This window comes from Heterodontus francisci, chromosome 23 (assembly GCF_036365525.1).
Source record: "Heterodontus francisci isolate sHetFra1 chromosome 23, sHetFra1.hap1, whole genome shotgun sequence".
Classification (NCBI taxonomy): domain Eukaryota; kingdom Metazoa; phylum Chordata; class Chondrichthyes; order Heterodontiformes; family Heterodontidae; genus Heterodontus; species Heterodontus francisci.
The window spans coordinates 27,419,875-27,444,326 of record NC_090393.1 but is presented as its reverse complement, the minus strand read 5'-3'; the positions used below and the strand labels follow the sequence as shown (position 1 = coordinate 27,444,326).

General features: G+C 40.0%; 1 protein-coding gene across 2 annotated transcripts in view; it reads left to right on the top strand.

Annotated features, from left to right (window-relative positions):
• LOC137382660 (RNA-binding protein EWS-like) overlaps window positions 1-24,452 on the top strand; it is a 44,730-nt gene that overhangs the window by 1,449 nt on the left and 18,829 nt on the right. For both annotated transcript variants that reach the window (XM_068054886.1, XM_068054885.1), the window contains exons 2-10: window positions 2,180-2,216; window positions 4,398-4,449; window positions 4,610-4,733; window positions 7,369-7,546; window positions 12,829-12,981; window positions 13,667-13,863; window positions 16,382-16,562; window positions 21,534-21,568; window positions 22,207-22,242. In XM_068054886.1, the coding sequence (XP_067910987.1) occupies window positions 2,180-2,216; window positions 4,398-4,449; window positions 4,610-4,733; window positions 7,369-7,546; window positions 12,829-12,981; window positions 13,667-13,863; window positions 16,382-16,562; window positions 21,534-21,568; window positions 22,207-22,242 (993 nt within the window). The remainder of the gene's footprint in view (window positions 1-2,179; window positions 2,217-4,397; window positions 4,450-4,609; window positions 4,734-7,368; window positions 7,547-12,828; window positions 12,982-13,666; window positions 13,864-16,381; window positions 16,563-21,533; window positions 21,569-22,206; window positions 22,243-24,452) is intronic.

Here is a 24,452-nt window from a genome sequence, read left to right as displayed (position 1 = left end):
AAGGTTGCAGTCCCTTTGCTCAATAAAACAATTCAAACATGTGTTATCTTACTAAGTGAAGACCTAAAGTTAAATGCACTTTCCTCTAGGACCTTAAAATGGAGCAGTTTTTTAAACCTCTGTCTTTTGTGGAGGCCTTCCATTTACATTTTCTAGGGCAATTAACTGTGGGGCTGGCCATGAGTAGATAATGTAGATCAGTAATTTTATGTTGTGGATAGGAAGGATTGTGGGGCAGGGTGGAAGTCTCTGCTGGAAAATACTAATGTACTAATACTCATACTAATGTTGTCCTGCTTGGGGCTTCTCAAGCTTTGTATAAAGGAGTTGAGGACTGACTGCTCCTGCTATGAAAAAGGAAAAGTAGACTTTCAGATATCTTGTTACTGAAATTATTTGCAGTATTAAATTATTTTCTAAAAGGACAGGAAAAAATGCATCAAGAACAAATTTAAATTATGGACTTGTATACTCACACCTCCCTCTACCTGTGAGGTTGATAATGTTAGCACACATCATAAGTTACCAGTATTGACCCTAAAACCATTTTTGGTAATTGATACTTCAAACAGCAACTGCTCCTAAATTGGTATTGTTGGATGACTGGCAGAATGAAGGAAACTTGACTGATCCTAGACATCAAAGTTAGAAAATATCTCAATAAAAACCACACATGGGTTATGTCCTTGATCCTCTTGCTAGTCCCAAAACTAATATGAAGCAGGATCTATTTCTGTGAACCCTGCTGGTTAGAAAACTGAAATAATTCTTATACCAAAAGCTGAAGCTTGTAATATTCCAACTCCACTTTAAAAAAAAAATTATACAAGTAAGGACTTATAATTGCATCTCAACAATACAAATTATTGTTGTTCCTGAAGGATGTGGGAGAAAGATACGTGTAAGTTTGTATACTTACTGGCATTGTGCGCCTTAACTTTTCCCTTCAATGTGGGAGGAAGAGCTAACAAGTACAAACGTAGCATTTGAAAATGCATTTATTTATGGAACATTTGATTTGGGGCTTAAATTATCATGTCAGTGTTGCAATGTATGTACACAATGATATATTTTTGCTGACCGTTTTCTCTTGTAACATTCAAATGCCAATGAATATGCACACTGGGTTTGAGGTGACAACTGATAGGGTGTAAGGGATGAGCATTTTTTGTAAACGTATAATGAGCAATCTTGGTAGTGGCAAATTAGTTTGTAGTTTTTGTCATTATTGGTGTAGTAAGAGTAAGTATTGGGTAATTTTTAAAGCAATCCGACTGGCATTTGGTAGATTATATCATACTGGAAAATTGATATGACAAGCTATCACTTTAAATTTGCACTTCCAAATATGTGTGGGTATGGGATTTTTAAATGCTTAGTAAATAGATAATCCCTTTTTAATATGGTTAACATTTGCATTGCATTCAATAATAAAGTTGTCTAGCTACTGAATAACTGCATTGTGATTATAACCGATCTAGAGACCAGCAAGCTTCCAGATTCAAGCCCTTGTCTGTATAGGGTTAGGTAACAGCGTGTTGGTGATGCAAGCAAGAGTGAGGAAAGGCGAGCCTCAACCCGTGATCTTGTTTGCTTGTATTGGCATTACTTTTTAGGTCTGAACTTCAAATTTTAAAGAACTGACACAATATAATTTGTTCAAATGCTGTCATCTCAGGCCTGAGTTGGTCACTTTTGATTTTGTGCATTGGCAGTTATAGTCAGTCATTCTTGGCACCATTTTGTTGATTGTCAGCATTGCAGTGGCTCCAGAGGTATGTTAAAATCCATTCAAATCATGCTACTTAAATGCTTCAAGATAAGTGTGGTTTCCTAGCCCAAGTAATCCACTAGTGCCTGTCTCTTGCTCTTTTTCACCTTTCGGGAGAAGAGAGAACATTACTAAGAGTACAAGAGTTCCTGTGTATTCCCATTTTACAAATACTCGGTTATCAAGATGTTGAATAAGGAAGCCTAAATCTCACGATGGTTAATAACATTTTGGTGGATCATACTATATGACTTTTGAATTTCATGGAAGTGACATTTCATATGGATCTGGTACAACGATTTTGGTAGATTTTGATCTTTTGAGATTGGTATTCGGTAAAATGAAAAACCTATTTCAATCAATTTTTGTATAATTAACATCAGTTGAGGACATCCTTTCTTTTTGTAGATTATAGTACCTACACTCAAGCTGCAGCCCAACAAGGGTAAGTGCCAGTATAAAATCAAATATCTACACGTGTTTTTTAAAATCACTTGTTTACTAGATGAGTACACTAAGGGGATTGCATTTATTTGTGGCACTTTTGACAGGTATAATTTGTGCCAATGCACTACTTGTCTACCATTACTTCATTACCTGAAGTTCCTCTGCTTGCCGCCTCTTGTGACTATAACCAACAGTACTATATCATAAATTGCTCAAAGTGCTTTCCAGTTTATAATGAGGCAATCATTGATTATACTGTATATCCTTCAAACGCCCAAATTATGCTTTTGTGAAATCCTGGTCGTGGGGGGCAGGTGCCATCCACTGTGAAAATTTCACAGCCCACTGTTTCACTTTATTGAAATCTAATTGACAGTGAAACCATTTACTGCTATTCTGTTTGAAAACTTAAGTCTGAAGAAAAAGTTTGTACTATGAAATGTGGAAAGTTATTAATTTATAAATGTTTTGTACTTTTTTAAATGAAAGCCATCAATTTACGACTTAATTCAGACCTGGATTTGAAAACATACTATTAAGATGTAGCCTTTCAGTAGTAGTTTGTTGTATGTGAATACCAAATTGAATAAATACTATTTGTAGAAAATATCACATTACAACATATGAAAAATAGCCATTGATTCTTTCAATGTTCATACTTATTTTGTGAAGAGGCAAGCAGCTCTTTTCTATGTTTGACAATTTTTCTCAGTCTATTGCTGGGTTGCAGGTCTGAGGGTGGCTGTAGATCTTCGGTGCCTCGGCCAAGTGAAGACTAAGCTGAATATTGTCTGATTATTTGGCTGTAGAAGGAATCGCAGCAGAGCCTGATCCTTCTCTCCACTAACATGACCCTACTGCTTTCTAGCAGATGATGCACTTCCTGTGGTTGAATTCTTATCTCACCCAGTTACTAGCCATGGGGTGCAAAAAAACAATTGCTGATAACTGGTTAACTCAGAATTGAATGTGGGACCATCTGCTCTATATAGCTTTTCTGCAGGAGACTTTAGTTATATTTCAGCCAAAGTTAGCAAGACTGTGGCAACACAGGAATAGATATCCTGCATGCGAGGCTGTGTTCTGAGATTGTATTTATACATCATGGTATTTCATTGACCTCCTGTCCAGTTCCTCCAGCATTTGATAGTTTTTTTTTTCAGGGTTTTGATTAGATTAGAGATACAGCACTGAAACAGGCCCTTCGGCCCACCGAGTCTGTGCCGAACATCAACCACCCATTTATACTAATCCTACACTAATCCCATATTCCTACCAAACATCCCCACCTGTCCCTATATTTCCCTACCACCTACCTATACTAGTGACAATTTATAATGGCCAATTTACCTATCAACCTGCAAGTCTTTTGGCTCGTGGGAGGAAACCGGAGCACCCGGAGAAAACCCACGCAGACACAGGGAGAACTTGCAAACTCCACACAGGCAGTACCCGGAATCGAACCCGGGTCCCTGGAGCTGTGAGGCTGCGGTGCTAACCACTGTGCCGCCCCGTTCTGCCAGGAATTTCTTTGACCTGATCCTTTGTTAGTGGAGTGAGTCTATTAGTGGTGTACTATATATGTATGTAAAAGCTCTGATCAGTTTTTCTTTCCTCTGCTGCTCCTATAATATAAATCCATATCCTTACTCAATACTAGTCCGATTCTGGGCTGGATGCAATGGTCAGGGGAGTAACGGGGGGGCAGAGATAAGAATTTGACCACAGGGAGTGCAACATTGGTAGTCCATGTAGACCACAGTCCTTTTTATATAGTAGTACCACTTGGAATTCAGTCTTGGATAACTGACCAGTGTTTCCAAGTGCACAGAAGGCTTTTGATTAGGTAGTTGGGGGGAGTTTTTTTTTAATCAGGCAACGATATTGATGGATACAGAACCACTGTGGGTAAGTATAATTAAGGTACAAATCAACCCTGATCTAACTGAATGGTGGAACAGCTTGACAGGATGAATGACCTATTCCAGTTCCTCACTTCCTAACTCTTTCCAGTTGCATTGAGTATAATCATCTTTGGCAGAACAATTCCTCTTAATTGACCCATGTGACTTTTAATGGTTATTTTATTGTAATATTTTAGAACCAACAATCAGGCCTTGTGGTTATTTGTATCATAATGTTTAAACAATGTGAAGACTTCCACTGTCCATCTTTACAGATATGGAACCTATGCAGCTCAACCTGCTCAAGCATACGGACAAACGACCCAAGTAAGACTTTTTTTTTTAGAAAACTACTTTACAATCCATGCATGTTAACCTAGCAACAAATCTCTAGCAATTCTGTCAATTGTTTTGAATTTCATCAATATAAGCAGTTTTGTATTCTCAGCTGAATTTAATAGTAGTTTCTCTAAATATTTGCAACTAGGCATATGCGCAGCCGAGTTATGGAACCTATACCCAACCCACTGATACGACATATACTCAAGCGCAAACAACTGCAGCGTATGGACAGACAGCATACGCTGCTGCATATGGGCAACCTCAGACTGGTAAGAGTTAATCTATGTTGCACTTTAAGTCTAATTTATATGATTACCTTTTTATTCCTGTCCGTTGTGCTTTCTTGGGTAAAAGGGGCATTTATGATATTCTGAACCTGTATCTTTTTGTTTACTGCTGTCTGTTGTGCTTTCTTGGGTAGAAGGGACAAGTGCAGGTTAGAGTGCCTGATCACTGTTGCATGATTTGTGTTATGTTTTGTCACATTGTTCCTTTTACATCAAACATCTGAATCTTCATTGTTAAACTAACTTTTTCGTCATGCATGCTCAGTGTTGTCACTAGACTTATTTAACATTATACTATTATGCTACAGGAGAAAACATTGCACTTAAGACTAATAATTTTCAGAGTTTTATAATTTACCTAAAATTGCACTGACTAGTGACAGGACCTGTAACACCAGTCCTTATGGCAGCTCCTAACATTTTCCTTGTTTGAAATGGCACAATCTATAGTTATACCTGCTTAAAATGAGAGGAACCCCAGCAATATATTAGGAAAAACCTCTCGTGCACCATTACCCCAATTGAATTCTAGTTACACTCCTGATGCAGTTAAGATTTGTAGTTATCGGTTTATTTATTTTATTTAGAGATACAGCACTGAAACAGGCCCTTCGGCCCACCGAGTCTATGCCGACCAACAACCACCCATTTATACTAACCCTACAGTAATCCCATATTCCCTACCACCTACCTACACTAGGGGCAATTTACAACGGCCAATTTATCTATCACCTGCAAGTCTTTTGGCTGTAGGAGGAAACTGGAACACCCGGCGAAAACCCACGCGGTCACAGGAAGAACTTGCAAACTCTGCACAGGCAGTACCCAGAATCGAACTCTGGTCCCTGGAGTGTGAGGCTGCGGTGCTAACCACTGTGCCACTGTATAGAAAACCAAAAAGTTAATGGGTTTTAAAAGCACAAGCTTAAATATTGAATATATGCAATATTCACTGATGATTAGATTGGTAACATACCACAGTGAGGTAGAAATGTACAATATTGTTTACTTCAGCATTTGAATGAATATCTTTGTAGTTCACAGTTGGATTTGGGAGAGATAGCAACTTGGGGTGGGGATGGTGAGAGACCACAGTATGTTAGGTGGATCAAAAATTCCCATCTGCATCATCGCCTGTATGCCAAATTGTCTTTCATTGAAGTAACATTGTGTTTGGAATGGCTGAATAAATGTCCTTTTTAATAGTTTAAAATTTCCTGCTTATGCCATCAGAAAATTCATGATGGCTAAGCAGGCATATAATACTGTCTGTTATGCAACAGAGACCTGTTACCTTGGCTTATTCAGTATCCCTGGGATAGAGAGGGGTAAGTTGTGTGACTAGAGTTCCATTTCCAGATGATTACTATCCAGTGAGAACTAGAAATATGCACTATAGGAAGGATGTGATTGCACTGGAGAGGGTGCAGAGGAGATTCACCAGGATGTTGACTGGGCTGGAGCATTTCTGCTATGAAGAGAGACTGGATAGGCTAGGATTGTTTTCCTTAGAGTAGAGAAGGCTGTTGGGGGACCTGATAGAAGTATACAAAATTATGAGGATAGATAGGAAGAAATGTTTTCCCTTAGCGGAGGGATCAATAGCCAGGGGACATAGATTTGATGTAAGGGGCAGAAATTTAGAGGGAAGTTGAGGAAGAAAATTTTCACCTAGGATGGTTGGAATCTGGAATACATCGCCTGAAGGGATGGTAGAGGCAGGAACCCTCAACATTTAAGAAGTACTTAGATGAGCACTTGAAACGCCATAGCATACAAGGCTACGGCCCAAGTGCTGGAAAATGGGATTAGAATAGTTAGGTGCTTGATGGCCAGCACAGACACGATGGGCCAAAGGGCCTGTTTCTGTGCTGTATAACTCTGACTCTGTGACATATTTGGGAGAACAGCATTGCCCTGGCTGGCTATTTGACAGCAATGGGCAATGATAGTCTTGCACAAGAAAAATAACTACTTGAGACAAGTATTAAAATGATAGCAACTGGGGAGTCTATAGCATGTCGACTGCTTTGAGATATGATTGTCTGGAGCGTCCCCCGACACCAAGTTTAAAATTCAACCACCCCTTCAAACTATCTGTTCCTGACACGAGGCTCATGTGCTTCCTCTCTTCACCAGCGGTAGCTTTGATTTCACTAAACTGGACCTTGTGTTCCAGCATTCCCTTCAAGTCTCTACATTTCACTATCCTTTTAAGATCATCTTCAAAACCCATATCTTTGACTAAGCTTTCGATCGTGTATCCTATTCTCTCCTTGGCTTGGTATATGTTTTTCCTTAGGTAGCTGAAGCACTTGAACATTTTGCTATATTAAAGGCACTATATAAATGCAAGCTTTTGAACTCCTTCTCTGAAGGGAAAAAAAGTGCATTTGTTTAGCCTGCATATTATTGGCTGGCATACAGTACTAGTTTTACTGTGCTGCACACCTATATCCAACTAATTCAATACAATGTAGTATAACCAGTAGCATTGACTTGTAATAGAATAAAATGCCATGAAACAAGTTTTGTTCAGTTACATTGTGTGAAATGTGTAAATACAAAGCTGCAGAAAAAATAAAAATGCTTCACTACATTTTTTTCTTTTGAATAGGTTATAGTGCACCTATTGCACCTCAGGCTTATAGCCAACCTGTGCAGGCTTACAGCACAACTGGATATGACACAGCTGCCACCCCTCAAGCTACTTATGGGCAGCAGCCCACCTATGGTCAGCAGCCTACTTATGCTGCATATGGACAGCACACAGCTACAACCATTGCACCTACCAGGTATATATCTTGCAGGGGTGGGTGGAAGGGGAGAGGAAATAGTAAATAAATATTGTAAAACATTCAGCACCGAAGGAAAGGAGGCCATACAATTGTTTGCTGTTATAACTGGAGCAATCTACTTTCAAATTATATTTCCTTGCCATATCCTGTTGTAGAATTGGCGCAGAAGGAGGCCATTTGGTCCATCGTGTCTGTGCCAGTTGAAAGTTACCTAGCCTAATCCTACTTGCCCAGGTTCTGTTCTATTCTTATAGGTTAAAGCACTTGCAACTACTTTTTCAGTGTGAGGAAGCTTCTGCCTCTGCCGCACTTTGATGCAGTGAGTTCCAAACCCCTGTCGTCTTCAGAAGAATGTTTCCTCAGCTCCCTTCTAATCCTTCTGCCATTACTTTAAATCTATGGCCTATGGTTACTGACCTTTCTGCAAAGGGCAATAGGTCCTCCTTATCCACTCTATCTAGGCCCCTCTTAATTTTATACATCTCTATTAAATCCCCACAGCGCCAGCCTATCCAATCGTGCCTAGTAGGTAAAATTTTCCATTCTTGTCAACATAGAAAATAGGAGCAGGAGTAGGCCATTCGGCCCCTCAAGCCTGCTCCACCGTTCATTATGATCGTGGTTAATCATCCAACTCAGCCTGTTCCCGCTTTTGCCCTAGACCCTTTGATCCCTTTAGACCCAAGAGCTATATCAATTGCTTTCTCTGGTAGTGAATTCCACAGGCTCACCACTCTGGGTGAAGAAATTTCTCCTCATCTCAGTCCTGAAAGGTTTACCCCTTATCCTTCGACTATGACCCCTGGTTCTGGACTCGCCCACTATTGGGATCATCCTTCCTGCATCTACCCTGTCAAGTCCTGTTAGAATTTTGTGGGTTTTTGAGATTTCCCTCCCTCACTTTTCTGAACACCAGCGAATATGATCCTAACTGACTCAATCTCTCCTTCATCTGTCAGTCCCACCATCCCAGGAATCAGTCTGGTAAACCTTCGCTGCACTCCCTCTATAGCAAGAACATTCTTCTTCAGATAAGGAGACCAAAACTGCACACAATATTCCAGGTGTGGCCTCACCAAGGCCCTGTATAATTGCAGCAAGACATCCCTGCTCCTGTACACTAATCCTCTCGCTATGAAGGCCAACATACTATTCGCCTTTTTTACCACCTGTTGCACCTGCATGCTTACCTTCAGTGACAGGTGTACTGGTGTACACCCAGGTCTCATTGCATAGTCCCCTCTCTCAGTTTATAGCTGTTCAGATAATCTGTCTTCCTGTTTTTGCTACCAAAGTGGATAACCTCACATTTATCCACATCATACTGCATCTGCCATGCATGAGCCCACTCACTCAACTTGTCTAAATCACCCTGAAGCCTCTCTGCATCCTCCTCACAAGTCACCCTCCCGCCCAGTTTTGTGTCATCTGCAAATTTGGATATATTACATTTAGTTCCCTCATCTAAATCATTAATGTGTATTGTGAATAGCTGGGGTCCTAACACCGATCCCTGCAGTACCGCACTAGTCACTGCCTGCCTTTCGGAAAAAGACCCATTTATCCCTACTCTTTCTCTCCTGTCTGCCAACCAATTTTCTATCCTTCGCAATACACTACACCCCCAATCCCACGAGCTTTAATTTTACATGTCGAAACCCTTCTGAAAGTCCAAATAAACCACATCCAGTGGCTGCCCCTCATCAACTCTACTAGTTACATCCTCGAAGAATTCTGGTAGATCTGTCGAGCATGTTTTCTCTTTCGTAAATCCATGCTGACTCTGCCCCATTCTTCGACTGTTCTCTAAGTGCTCTGCTATAAAATCTTTGATAATGGACTCTAGAATTTTCACCACTACTGACATCAGGCTGACTGGTCTATAATTCCCTGCTTTCTCTCTACCTCCCTTTTTAAATAGTGGGGTTATATTAGTTACCCTCCAATCTGCAGGAACTGTTCCAGAGTCTATAGAATCTTGGAAGATGATCACCAATGCATCCACTATTTCTACGGCCACTTACTCAAGTACTCTGGAATGCATACCATCAGGCCCTGGGGATTTATCTCCCTTCAATCCCATCAATTTCCCCAACACCATTTCTCTACTGATACTGATTTCCTTCAGTTCCTCACTCTCCCTAAACCCTGTGTTGCCCAACATTTCTGATATGATATTTGTGTCCTCCTTTGTGAAGACAGAACCAAAGTATGCATTTAGTTGGTCAGCCATTTCTTTGTTCCCCATAATAAATTCCCCTGTTTCTGACTGTAAGGGACCTACATTTGTCTTCAATCTTTTTCTCTCCACATGCCTATAGAAACTTTTACAGTCCTTGCGTCGTACAGCACTGAAACAGGCCCTTCGGCCCACCGAGTCTGTGCCAACCATCAGCCACCCATTTATACTAATCCTACATTAATCCCATATTCCCTACCACATCCCCACCTTCGCTCGATTCTCCCTACACAAGGGGCAATTTACAATGGCCAATTTACCTAACAACCTGCAAGTCTTTGGCTGTGGGAGGAAACCAGAGCACCTAGCGGAAACCCACGCAGTCACAGGGAGAACTTGCAAACTCCGCACTGGCAGTACCCAGAACTGGACCCGGGTTGCTGGAGCTGTGAGGCTGCAGTTCTAACCACTGCACCACTGTGTTTCCGCAAACTTGCTCTCGTACTCTATATTTTCCCCTTCTTAATCAATCCCTTGGTCCCCCTTTGCTGAATTCTAAACTGCTCCCAATCCTCAAGTCTGTTGTTTTTCCTGACAAATGTATATGCCTCTTCCTTGGATCTAATGCTGTCTCTAATTTCCTTGTCAGCTATGGTTTGGCTACCTTTCCAGTTTTACTTTTGCACCAGACAGGGATAAACAATTGTTGCAGTTCATCCGTGCGCTATTTAAATGTTTGCCGTTGCCTATCCACCGTCATTCCTTTAAGTAACATTTCCCAATCTGTCATGGCCAACCTGCACCTCATATCTTCGCAGTTTCCTTTACTAAGATTCAGGACCCTTGTATCAGAATCAACTACGTCACACTCCATCTTGATGAAGAATTCTATCATATTATGGTTGCTCATTCCCAAGGGGTGTCTCACCACTAGATTGTCAATTATTCCTCTCTCATTACACAATACCCAGTCTAGAATGGCCTGTTCTTGAGTTGGTTCCTCAACGTATTGGTCCAGAAAACCATCCCGTATATACTCCCAAGAATTCCTCCTCTACTGTATTGTGACTAATTTGATTTGCCCAATCTATATGCAGATTAAACTCACCCATAATTACAGATGTAATTACATCCTCGCAAATCATCTCTGTACCCTCGAATGTGATCACATCCTTTTTGTGATGCAGTGACCAGAACTGTGTGCCGTGCTCTAGCTGAGGTGTAACTAGTGTTTTACACACCTCTAGCATATTTAACCACCTAGCGATCTGATCTACCTTAAGGGATCAGGTGTACATGCACTCCACAGTCCCTCTGTTCCTCGACACTTCAGTCTTTGAGGTCCTTCTTATGAATTACTTTCCTAGCTCCCTAAAATCTGTCTGCAGGACCTCATGCCTCTTTCTCATCATTGGTACTAATATGGAACATTGGCTCTGGCTGTTCATCCTGCCCCCTTGATCTACAGTCACTGTGGCATATGTGACACTGGCATCAGGAAGGCAACATACTACCTAGAATTATGTCTGCAGCTGTAAAAATGCCTCTCTTCCCTTGACTGTTGAATCCTCTATTAGAATTCGGATAACCAAGCGATGAAGAATAGTACTGGAGCTTAGTCATGAAAACTTTTATTTACAGAGACACCCATTATATGTTGTGCGCTTCCAGTCAACAACCAAAGTTTCAGCCATTTTTATAGATATAAGCACAAGTGAGTACAGAATTAATGCCCACCATCTGAATACAATTAACCTGCAACTGATGCACAATTAACACCAATGACTTTTCTGACCTTCCTCCTCGTCTACCTCAATGACCCTCCTCCAAATAGCGGTGCTACCCGTGGTGCTGTGGACTGGTTCTGGCTGTACTCCCTAGAAGAAACATCAGCCTTAATAGTGTTCTGTTGTAACGTTGTGAAATATATCGTTGAATTAAACACATCAGCCCATTTTTGTATATTAATTTTCAGTAAGGCCCTGGTCCAATTCCATACCTTGTTTGGATTTATATTATACTTAGTTTTTTAAGGAGTAAACCTTAATGTCATGATTTTTTGCATTTTGATTGCTGAAAATTGTTTACAAATGTAGAGCACAGAATTAGTTCATGTAAATGGTTTGAAGTATTCAACCTTTATGAAATTGGAAAAAGAGCAAAAGGCTTTGTAATTATGGATGAGAAAACGTCTGCCCCTCTCTCTCTCTGTCTGCCCCTCTCTCTCTCTGTCTGCCCCTCTCTCTCTCTCTGTCTGCCCCTCTCTCTCTCTCTGTCTGCCCCTCTCTCTCTCTCTGTCTGCCCCTCTCTCTCTCTCTGTCTGCCCCTCTCTCTCTCTCTGTCTGCCCCTCTCTCTCTCTCTCTGTCTGCCCCTCTCTCTCTCTCTCTGTCTGCCCCTCTCTCTCTCTCTCTGTCTGCCCCTCTCTCTCTCTCTCTGTCTGCCCCTCTCTCTCTCTCTGTCTGCCCCTCTCTCTCTCTCTCTGTCTGCCCCTCTCTCTCTCTCTCTGTCTGCCCCTCTCTCTCTCTCTCTGTCTGCCCCTCTCTCTCTCTCTCTGTCTGCCCCTCTCTCTCTCTCTCTGTCTGCCCCTCTCTCTCTCTCTCTGTCTGCCCCTCTCTCTCTCTCTCTGTCTGCCCCTCTCTCTCTCTCTCTGTCTGCCCCTCTCTCTCTCTCTCTGTCTGCCCCTCTCTCTCTCTCTCTGTCTGCCCCTCTCTCTCTCTCTCTGTCTGCCCCTCTCTCTCTCTCTCTGTCTGCCCCTCTCTCTCTCTCTCTGTCTGCCCCTCTCTCTCTCTCTCTGTCTGCCCCTCTCTCTCTCTCTCTGTCTGCCCCTCTCTCTCTCTCTCTGTCTGCCCCTCTCTCTCTCTCTCTGTCTGCCCCTCTCTCTCTCTCTCTGTCTGCCCCTCTCTCTCTCTCTCTGTCTGCCCCTCTCTCTCTCTCTCTGTCTGCCCCTCTCTCTCTCTCTCTGTCTGCCCCTCTCTCTCTCTCTCTGTCTGCCCCTCTCTCTCTCTCTCTGTCTGCCCCTCTCTCTCTCTCTCTGTCTGCCCCTCTGCCTGCCTGCCCCAAAACTAGATGAGTCTGTCTAATTACTCCCTTAACTTACAGAGCGCAGGATACTACCAAGCAGGACGAATATAGCCAACCAAGTACTGGATATGCACAGTCCAGTGTGGGGTACAGCCAGACAAATTATGGATATCCGCATGGTGCTTACCCTCTTCAGCCTCCCAGTGCACCTCCATCTTACCCTCCAACAAGGTAAATGTTTTTTGAATGTTGTAATCTCAGGAAAGGAGGTTTTTTTTCCTCATCTTGTCAAGTCAAATTGATGTATCTTGAAGGCTTCCATCTTTTCTTCAACTTCAGTTCCTCGGGTATCCACTATGTGAGGTTTGAGTGAGCCTATTGAGGGATGTTATGGAAGCTGTCAGATGCTAATTTAAGTGCCGGAACCAATTCTTTCCAAGACCAGGCTCTGAAGTATTGTAATGCTGTTGGCTTCCTCTAAGTCAGTTAACTCTATCGACTGGGGTTTGAAGACTGCTCAGTTACTCAAGATAAACTTGCTGAGCCAGTGGGACGATGAGAAATTTCTTTGGACAACTTGACAGTTACTCTGCTTCTGTGTATTCTGATAAATTATGAATGTTAAGCAGTAGATGGCTTACAGCTCAGGAGCTCATTTGACCCATGGTGTCTGTGCCAGCTCCTTGAAACACCTGTTCTGCATCCCAGCTTTTCCCCCAGGAACACTGCAAATCACTCTCCAAGCGTGCAGTTAACTTTTGAAAGTTGCCATGGAATGTAATTCCACACTTCCAAAAAGTGCATTTCAGATTTAAACAATCCTCTGAAGAAATTTCTCCTCTACTACTTTTGCCTGTTATTTTAAATCCCTGACTTCTGGCTACTAACCTGCTTGCCATCAACTTTTGTTTTATAGTTACAGTAGCACCACTCAACCAACTGGCTATGATCAGAGTAGCTACAGCCAGCAAGCAAGTTATGGACAGCAGGGGAGTAGCTATGCACCACCACCACCCCCAACTGGAGGCTACACCCAGCAGCAGCCACCTACTGGATTTGGTCAACAATCTAGCTACGGACAGCAGACTGACTATAGTCAGCAAAGCCAGTACAGTAAGTGAAAGTACTTTTTGTTTATCTTTAGCCGTTTTAATGTGGGATTAAACTAGTATAAAATCCATTTCCAGCTTTAATGTTTTATAATACCTGCTTAAACTAGTGCAACTGTCAGGACATAAAGAAATAAAAGGCAGTCACTTCGTAAATGCTTTGGGAGGGGTGACTTCTGTTGAACAAATGGGTGTAATAGTGTTTTTTCACTTGTGACTGAAGCTTTTGCAGATGGTATGGAAAGATGAACTATCATCAAAATTGGTTATTTATCAAATTCAAGCTGTGGTGGAATTGGCCATTGACATGACATGCTGATTTTGAGGAGTTGACAATAGAACTTGAGGAAAACTAAAATGTGCAACAATATTGGCGAACAACAATGGGAAACATTTTAAAACTATGTTCAACCAAGTGCAGGAAAAATATTCTGCTAAAAGGAAAGAAACTAAACACTAGTGAGACTCCATGGATGAATATAGACATGAGAACAGTCGGGGGTTAGGTAAGAGGCATACATTAAGACATAAACAGCAGAGGAGCGCATAAGAGAGAATGTAAAGAGATTAGGAGAGAAGTTAAAAGTGAACGGCAAAGAGGAACTATAAAACTAAATTGTCAAGGACCAATTTTTTTTTAAAAAAGGCTTGCATGAGAATAAGACCATTAAGGATAGATAATATCCACTGGTAACGATCGAGAAATGGCAGCAATATTAAATAATTATTTGCTTTGGTATTTACCAGGGAGAGAACAGTTAGACCTGAATTGAATAATGAGTTGGTCAATGAGATGAGTGCATATCAAATTTTTAAAAACAGGGAGGGGGTGCTGTATTGAATAAACTAATCAAACTCTGAGGATAACACCCCTGGTCAGAATGGATTGTATCCATGCATTTTGAAAGAATCTAGGGAAGAGATAAGAGGCTTTACTACACCTATTTTTAATAATTCAATAGACAATTGTGTAATGTCAGAGGATAACTAATGTAATTATTTGTGGGTGGGGTGGGGGGACAGAACATGCCCAGGAAATTATAGACCGGTCAGCTTAACATTGGGGTAGGAAAAATAATGGAAACTCTACTAAAGGAGAAAATAGAACATCTAGAAAAGAAAAAAAAAATAATGAATAGTCAGCATACATTTCAAAAGGGAAAATCTTGCTGGACAGTCCTTGAATTTTGAGGAGGTGACAGAGTAGACAATGTAAATACAGCACATATAATTTATCTGCATTTTCAAAAGGCCTTTGCTAAGGTGCCCCATAATAGACTAATGAATAAGGTCAGAGAATATGGAGTTGGGACAAATGGCAGAATGGATTGCTAGCTATCTTCAACATAGAAAGCAGAGTGGGAGTAACAGGTAGATACTCAAGCGTGACAGAAGATGGTAAATGGTGGTCTGCAAGGCTCAGTGCTGTGACCACTCCTGTTCACAATTTACATTAACAATTTGGAGCCCAAAACAAAATCGAAATTTGCGCATGACACCAAATTGGTGGGATGGGGAACTAGTCATTACTGAGGAGAGCGGCAACAAATTACAAGAGAACATTAGCGAACTTGCAGAATGGGCAAATAATTGGCAAATTAAGTTCAACACAAATGTGAGGCAGTACATTTTGGTAGGGAGAATTGGGAGGTCATATTACTTAAAAGGTGTGTGTCTTAGCTGGGGTAGAAGAACACCGGGATCACTCAGTACAAATACACCAATCACTCGAAGTTGTGCCACAGGTTAGCAAGGCCACAAAAAAGCAAATCAAGCACTAGGCTTTATTTCTAGTGGGATACAATTGAAAAATAGGGAAGTTAAACTAAACTGGTATCAAATCTTGGTTAAACCGCATTTGGCATACTGTGTGCAGTTCTGGCTGCCGTATTATAAAAAGGATGTAGAGGCACTGGAGAAGGTGCAGATAAGATGTACAAGGATGCTACCAGAACGTGTGGATATACGTATCCGGAAAGGATGAAAAGGCTGATCTCTTTTCTTGAAAAATGAAGGCTATGGCTGACCTATTGGGTCTGTAAAATTATGAAAGGTTTAACTTGGAATGTTTCCATTTGTGGGGAAGAGCATTATTAGAGGCCATTAATACAAGATAGTCACCAAGAAATCCAATAGGGAATTTAAAAAAAGCTTCTTTACCCAAAGAGTGGGGAGAATGGAACTCGCTACGACAGGGAGTGGTTGAAATTAATAGTGTAGATGTGCTGGAGGGGAAGCTAGACAAGCATATGAGGGAGAAGGGAATAGATTATACTGAGCGATTTTAGATGAGGAAAGACAGGAGGCTGAAGTGGAGCATTAATGCTGGGATGGATTAACTGAGCCAAATGGCCTGTTTTTATGCTGTATATCCTATGTAATTTTGTTTTCATACTGATATGTAATACGGAATAAATTCCAAGTCAATGTCTTGGAACAGAGGAAAAAGTTGTACAGAGGATTTCAAGTTGCATGCATGAACCATTTCTTGTTAAGAAATTAATTACTGAAATATTACCTAGGTACATACAGGCAGGAGCAACCATCCACTAATAATATGAGTGGATACGGACAAGACCAAGGTAGCTATACAGCGCCAACCAGTAGCTCTGAAAACCGAAGCAGAAGTCGTGGGAGCTATGATCAAGGGAGCAGAGGAAGTAGTTACAGTAGAGGTGGTCGGAGTGCACGAGGTGCCATGGGGTAAGATGACCTCTTCCTTTTAGAGAGATTAATACAAGAAATCACCCCAAAGTAACAATTAACAATACTGGGCTGAAAGTGTTTAGCTTTTCTAAAGTACCATAGCAGAATGACCTTTTCAGGTAGAACTGGCCAGGGTCCAATTACTTGTGTTGTGGTCATTGAGAACCAGATGTCCCAACTCTAAAGCTTGCTTTTAACTGTAAAATATATCTATAGATATATTTATCTATATATTATAATACATAAAGAAAAATAACTTCTGAAAATCTGGCTTATTTTAAAATTTTATTCAAAACTTTCAAAAGTAAAATGATGATTTTCAGCCCTGTTTCTAATTTTCCTAAGGCAATGTCCAACATCTGTGGAATAATTTTACCCACGAGCTTAATTTAATTACCATTTCAAGTAAAATGTAAATGTTCAGACAGAATTATGGACATAGGATTAATTTGTCTTGTGGCTGTTTTCAAATGTGCTTTCTAGAGTCAGCAAATTAATAGCATTTGTAGTTGGAAACTGGTTAAAATCTCAATTGAATTTACTTTGAATTACTTTTCCAACATTTTACCTGTTAGATTAACCAAATTATCAGCATAATTTAATGTAACCTGTAATGTAACATGTAACCACATGATCCACATAATTCAGACATTGCCTTCCTGGGTGAAACCTTTAATCCTGAAAGAGACACTTGTTTTAAGTGTTAAAATTGTCCCTCAATTTTTTTTAAATATAATTACTTTAGGATAGATGAGAATTTCATGTGTGTATTTTACAATGTTGATATTTGGAGTGTCTCTCAAACATAACTACATCAATCTAGTTGCTATTTTGGGAAAGGGGAAAAAAAGCATGGTTCCTTCTATCTGAGTATTTTACTTTTTCTGAGTATAAATTCATAAAACATTTTGGTGACACAATTGTGGGGTGCAAGTGTTACAAGCTTGTTAAATTGGTTTTGTTTTATTCGGAGCCTGGGATTCATTTTTAGTGTTAATGTGCATATATTTACTGTATACCAGTATAGGCTTTGCAGAACGCATATGCCATAATACATTTTAAAATCGATGTAGCAATTTTTGAAAGTTGGACTCCTTGTGGCCAGTTTTGTTTTTGTTGCTAACAACCTCCAAATGTAGAAATAAGTTGGTTGCTTCACTTACTATATAGGAGGATATGATAAAGGTTTCACTTCAACATTTGGAAGTTAACTTAAGTTAATAGGGTTTCCATTTGCCAAGAAGTTACTGTAATTTTTTTTAAATGTGTAGTGATGTGCTAAGTAATGTAAACTAATCATTTAGTCCTAAGGAAATACAGGCAATGGAAACCCTATAAGTCATTGCGTTCAAAGACTCAGTTGTATTTATATATTAATCAACAAGGGAGCTGAAAGCATTATCGGGATATGCCTTTATAGTAATAGGCAGGGTCAGTGGAAAATGAGTTCTTTTCCTTTTTTTCTGGATTTTTCTCTTTAAAAATTTGGACTTGCCAGTAAGGAGTTTGTACTAAAATTACTTTAAAAGAAGTCCTGTTCAAAAGGTCTGATTTAAGCACAATCATATTGTGCAACCTCATCAAATGGACATTTTTAAAAATAAGTGCCTGAAATAGTTGTCTGCCACTGAATTGCCAATATCAAATTTCTTTTCTAAAGTGAATGTGGTCATGTGTGCAGGACTGCCATTTCAGTGATCTAGGATTTACTCACCTGATGGTTTGAGTGCATGCACTGTAATGTGTGGTATTGAGCCATACTGACCAGAGAGTCTTTAATCCTTGGTTTATGAATTAGTCAGTCTCAGTTGAAGATTTTGCAACTGCCTTAATTTACTAGGCCTAGAGAGGGAATATTGACCTGTTAATTTACTCAGTAGTCCCTACTTGGACTGCGGGCGTCTAAATATCTGGGCAGGCTCTGCTTGAATAGCCCTCAAAACATGACTATTGAGCTTTGGGTGAAGAATAACCATTTGGACGATGCATCAGAAAGGGAGACGATCAGAGGAAAAGTTTGTGCATGCTTCTGCTTTTATCATCGAAAAACTGGTAAAGGTTTTTTCTTGAGTGCTTACTGAGACTTAAAGTTCCACATATACATGTCCATGGGTACACATACTCTGATTCCACTGACCCTGGCAACTGGATGTTATTTAGTGGTCACTAGTATGTTATAATCTAAGAGGTATTCTAGTGGCATCCTCAATAAATGCAGTTTTGGCACTTGAATGGATTGGGTAACCGTTTCAAATCTGTTACGCTCGTGCCGCCACACTTATTGTATCCCATTTATAACTGCTAAAGTGATAGCAAACAACAAAATTAGGAATCCACAAAGTTGCCAATCCAGCATTCAAATACATGAAGGTAAGTATCCTCTGTTTTTCACGTACAGAGGTATAAAAACAAACTTGCAGCAGTGCTTCTGCCTTAATTCTGAAATTGCCTGTAATCCCACAATTCTGTACGTTATTATAAAGACACACAAATGGCTGTGCCTTGGTGGTATCCTTCCTGATAAGGAAAGTGTGGTGTATTAAATTTTAGTAATCGCTGGTTGTTAAATGGGGGAAACAAAATTGCCCATCCGATGGGCATGTGGAAAAATAGCTTAGTTTCCCATGTTGGTGACACTTAGAGTGACTAAATACCCTATCCATATCTGAAGCAGACCAATTTGAAATGTTGGTGACTCTATTGATATTTAAATGCATATGTGACTTACTGGGCTATATTTGAAGACCACTTGCGGGTAAATGTATACATGGTATGTGGCTGAGCTGTACACAGCATGCAAGCCTAAAGCTCTTATCAGTGGCTTGTGCTGAATTACGTGTAATAGTGGGGGCACTATAATTGGCCTCCATCTCCCTGGGCTAGGGAGGGAACATCAGCCAGAAATTGTGCTCCTAAATCATCATGTGGGAAAGCATGGATATCTACTGTGGAGCAAAACCGGCTCTGCTGTGATGCCCTTTTGTGGTTGGATAAGCTTGTCAGCTTTTGCTGTTTTCCCCCACCACATAAATGGTTACTTCAGTGAGGTAACGTGGTTTCTAGCACCTGTGAATCTGTGTTCCAAAATGAGCTTTGGCTTTGAAAAAGAATATTGAACAAGAAGGAATCAACAATTTCTTCTTTATTGTTCATAATCATGCGGTACATTATTTGAGTTAGTAGGTTTGTTGCTGTGAAAAGTGGGTAAAGCTAGAGTAAGATGTGGTACCGCAAATGACACCTATGCTAAATTTTCACAATTGGTCAGAGCTGTATTAAATCTCCATATCTTTATGGTGTCTCATCTGATCCAGATTTAAAATCCTTTTGTATCCTTGACTTGAAATTGTTGAACGCATGGTTATTCAATCAATGTACAGTTGCCTATTGCTACAATTTTGTGTTTTTGAAGAAATCCTGAATGGAGTGCAACTTAGTTTGAGGGTGTGGAGCCCTTTTTAAAGTTAATTGTTCTCTCTGAACCATGCACAGTGGGTGGAAAAAACGTATCAGCCAGGTGGCTTAATCACAGGAATTTGTCTAGTTTTTGGAGATGCACAAGAGTTGCTGACAACCCATCTATTTGCTCCCTGCCTTGCAGGAAAGCGCTAGGCCTGTGCTCAGTGTCCCAAAGTAAACATCAACAATTCAGTGTGGGGGACTACAACTGCATTCTCCCACCCTGTCATTGTATTTTGAAATTCCAAACTGCTGTGCCAACATCAGTCAAAGCGCTTACATACTCCGTGAACTTTTTTGTATATTGAGTGGGTGCTATGTTTTGAATACCTCCCTAAGAATAATCTTAAGGGCGTACAAATATTGTACCACATTTTCACTTGGAGTCCGTTCTTGCCTGCCCTGTCCCCAAAACAGGATGATTTCTCCTCCCACCACCCCCTCCCTCACTCTTGGGCCTTCAGTGAAGGAGTAGATTTGAGTTTTTTTTTTAATTATGTTGACCTTTTTTAATTATGGGTAATAGCATAATGCATTATAAAACTAACTTGAGTACAGTGTTGAGAGGTGAATTTTTTTGAATGACCAAACTAAAAATTACCTAGGTAAGAGAATGAAATAAATTTAGGGACAGGGAGGGAGGGATAAGTATTTTATCTGAATTGATTTATATAAATATTTTAGGTGATTAATGGGTGGGTTGGCTGAATATAACTTTCTCTTTGGGAATGGGCATTAGTGAGTGCAGTTAAAACACCCGATGAGCAGATTGCCATTTGACATAACTTGTTACAAGTTTGTTCTTCTTTGGAAGAATTTAACTATATACAGAGCCTAAGCAGTACGATACTGCTTTCACTCCCTTGTCTGCAGGTAAGTATTAGAATGTAGTTTTAATAATGCCAATACAGTATTTATTTTTAAATGCTTGAATATGGAAACTATGTTAACATGCTTTGTCGCATTTATATGCTACAGGTTACAAAGTGAGAGCCTTGTTTACACTTCAATACTTTAAACTATTTTGACTGAGCCGGCAGCATATTGAAAAGTGGGACTAGACACGTTTTCTACATATGTATGGACAAAAAAAATATGTATGGTGTATGCAAGTGGAGTAATACATAAAAGCATGGTATTGTACACTTGTAATGTAAACATGGTATTTATTATATACAGTAATATGTAATATAATTGGAAGTTAAAGAGTAATGTAAAACTAGTTTTAATTGCTTAACAGTTCTGTTATAAAACTGCATGCACCAACTTTAGTTGTTGAGAACCCTGTTACTGGCAAGTCAAACAGTGAAGGTGTATGTGGTTTTGGAGGGTGTACGAAAGCTTTAGGAGAACTACTATGAAGAAAGGCAAACTCGCAGATGAAAACTGGTGAAACTTCAGAGGCCTTAGCCAGTGCTTTAAAAGAAGCACGAGTTTCATCATTGAGCCTTAGGCTCAAGTGGTACTGGCTTAAGGGAATACTTCATTTCTTCATATTTGTCCCTGCAGCGGTGTCGACCGGGGTGGCTTCAGTAAGCCTGGTGGTAAGTTTTTAGCATTAAAATGGTTAGTCAAATATATTTGTGTTTCAAGTCTGTGATTGGGGGAAAAATGTTTTGCGTAGTAAAGTTTTTCTTGTATACAAAATTCAACGCATATGTATATATACTGGTGTCAACTGCCGGCATTAAAATGGGTTTGCGTTAAAATGGGTTTCAAATTGCCAGATACTGGTGGTGAATGTGGATGTATAAAATGAATAATCACTTGAGTGATGGGTTCGCATTAAAATGGGTTTCAAATTACCTGATACTGGTGGTGAATAGAATGTGTAAAGTGAGTAGGCACTTAAATGAGGGGTTTGTATTAAACTGGGTTTCAAATTACCTGATGCTGGTGATGAATATAGAAAACGAATAACCACTTAACTGAAGTGGTGTAAAGTACCAAATGGTTTGTTTAAAAAAAAAATTAAATGGGGGAATTTATTTTTTTAAAGTAAAACTGTTTAATTATAAATTTCACTGGAGATTATTTCACATAAGGTCTTACATTTGCAGTACATCTTGGTTGAATGAATAACCAAAAAAGGTGCTGGAATTTTAGATCTAGATGTTTAAAGGTAGTGAGTCAGTGGAATTCAAAGTAATGTAGTTCTTGCTTTCTTTCCTCTCCCATCCAGTAACAGCTGTAGAAGAAACTCCAGAGCCTGAACCAGGTAATGATTTCAATAGCTTATTAGGATACAGATGTGCTGTCTTAATCATGCTTTTCTTTCAAATATAGCAATTTCCTTGTTTTATAGAATTAATTGTATGACGAGTTGTTGCCAATTTTCAGTCCACCTCATAAATTTTTAATTTCATGCTTTTCCCGTGGACTATCACGAGGCTGGCACTCTCCATATTCAATCAGAACAGGAGTGTTGGCAATCTTTTATTAGAGTGGAGCTATACAGGCAAAACAAACTATATGACTTCGTAAATTGCAGGAAATACAGAACCTCAGATTCCAGCTGTTCTGAGATCAAAAATTAATTTTATAAGATGAAGATTAATAATCCAATAACACTTGAGCTAGTGAAGTCAGTGTTGGATTAATCTAATTGTTTTCACATTTTGGTGTGACAACTACAGAAATGTCCTGTATATTCTCATTATAAACAGTGTAATTTCATGGCTATTCAGCCTGTGAAACACATCTGATCATAAAGATTTTACAGTCATCTGCACTTGCCAGTGATCTAAGAAAGCTTCCCACAAAGATCGTGATTTCAGTGCTGTGGATTCCTCCTACCCCAATGTTTGAGTCTGGGGCCAAGTCAGGATGATCTCCAGGCATTCAATAAATGATGCCATCAAGCAAGGGAAGCAGCCATGCTAATTGAAATATTCTTACAGACAGCAAACCAAGAAGTAAAATGCACTGATTAATTTTTAGCAAAATAAACAATTGGGACTTGCAAATGGGATTGAGGAAGAAACTGAAATATAAACATTGGAGGAAAAAAATGGAATTTATCATAATTAAGAAATTTGACATTCTACAAATAGAAAATTAGCTTTTCAGAGCCAGAAGAGTTTTCAGCAATAATTATTGAACTTTATTACACCTCATTCAGCAGGAGTAACTTTTCAAGGGATTTTACAGCAAGACTAATAGTATAAAGAGGGCAAGTTCATGTTAGTTCACTGATTTCATAATTGCATTTTGGGGGACTTAAACACGTAGCCTGCAGAGAAGTGTAGAGAAACTGACGATCTTCTGGATTTCTGTGTTTAGTTGCACATGAGCACTTTAGAAGTTGCTGTCAGTTTCAGCGGAGTACTGGAGGTGAACGCTGACTGTTTTGCCATTCTTACCACAGCAAAATCTGGGCCAAAGTTTGTCAAACATTACATCAACCATTGCGTATAGCGGGCATATCGTTCCGCTACAAGCTCTGGAGATTATGTCCAGTTTTGGCTTGTTCAAACTATTCATTGGTTCTTGCACGCTATTCCATACTCAGTGGTAAATTCTCTCCTCAACTTCTTATCTGGCCTGTCCCATTTTATTGCTAGCATAACTACCTACAAAGGCTTCACTTTTTACCAACCCCTTTGTTTTTAGGTTTGGATATTCACCTTGCCATGAGTCATTTTGTAAGCAAACATCCTATCCTTTGAAGTGGATTATGTTTTTTTTTTTACCTGCCCAATATTTAGATAAATATAGTGAGACCCAGCGGTTCAACGGATAACAGAGCACTGTGCTCTGGCTTACTGGAATCGATCAATTTTCAGGATTCCTGCTGGACCGTGGCTATAGATATGTTTAATTGCAGCAACTTGCAGTTATATAACATTTTGGGTGTGGGGCCTAGGCATCTGAAGCTGCGATGGCAATGCTGAGGAAAAGAGTGTTGTCTGATTTGGAGTGAGACCATTTTAAACCAGAAGAGGACAATTTCAATTTTGAGGCAGTGGGAAGGGGAGCCAGTGAGTGCATAAGTGATGGGTGAGCAGGTGAGGTTTATGGAGGGTAGAGGGTTGGCCAGGAGAATGTTGGAACAACCGAGTCTGGAGGTGACTGGAATGGAGGAAAGTTTCAGCAGTAGATTGGGTGAAGGCGGATGGAATTTATATGACCCCTTGCTGGCTCAAAGACTGATTACGGTCTTTGTGGGATGCCAGCTAACAAAATATACATGACTGATGTATATGTTCCAAATATATTTGAAGATATCCCAGAACAAAGATGTAAAAGGTGTTTTTAACCAGATTATTCAGCCATTCACTGGATTCATATTGATGAATGCCTTCACTCTTTCCTGGAAAACTCACTGATTTTATTCTAAACACTTGTGATGACACCAACTATGTATGCACATGTAGTTCTGGCAAGAACCAATAAATGCGCTTTTTTAATGTCACACCCTTGCATAAT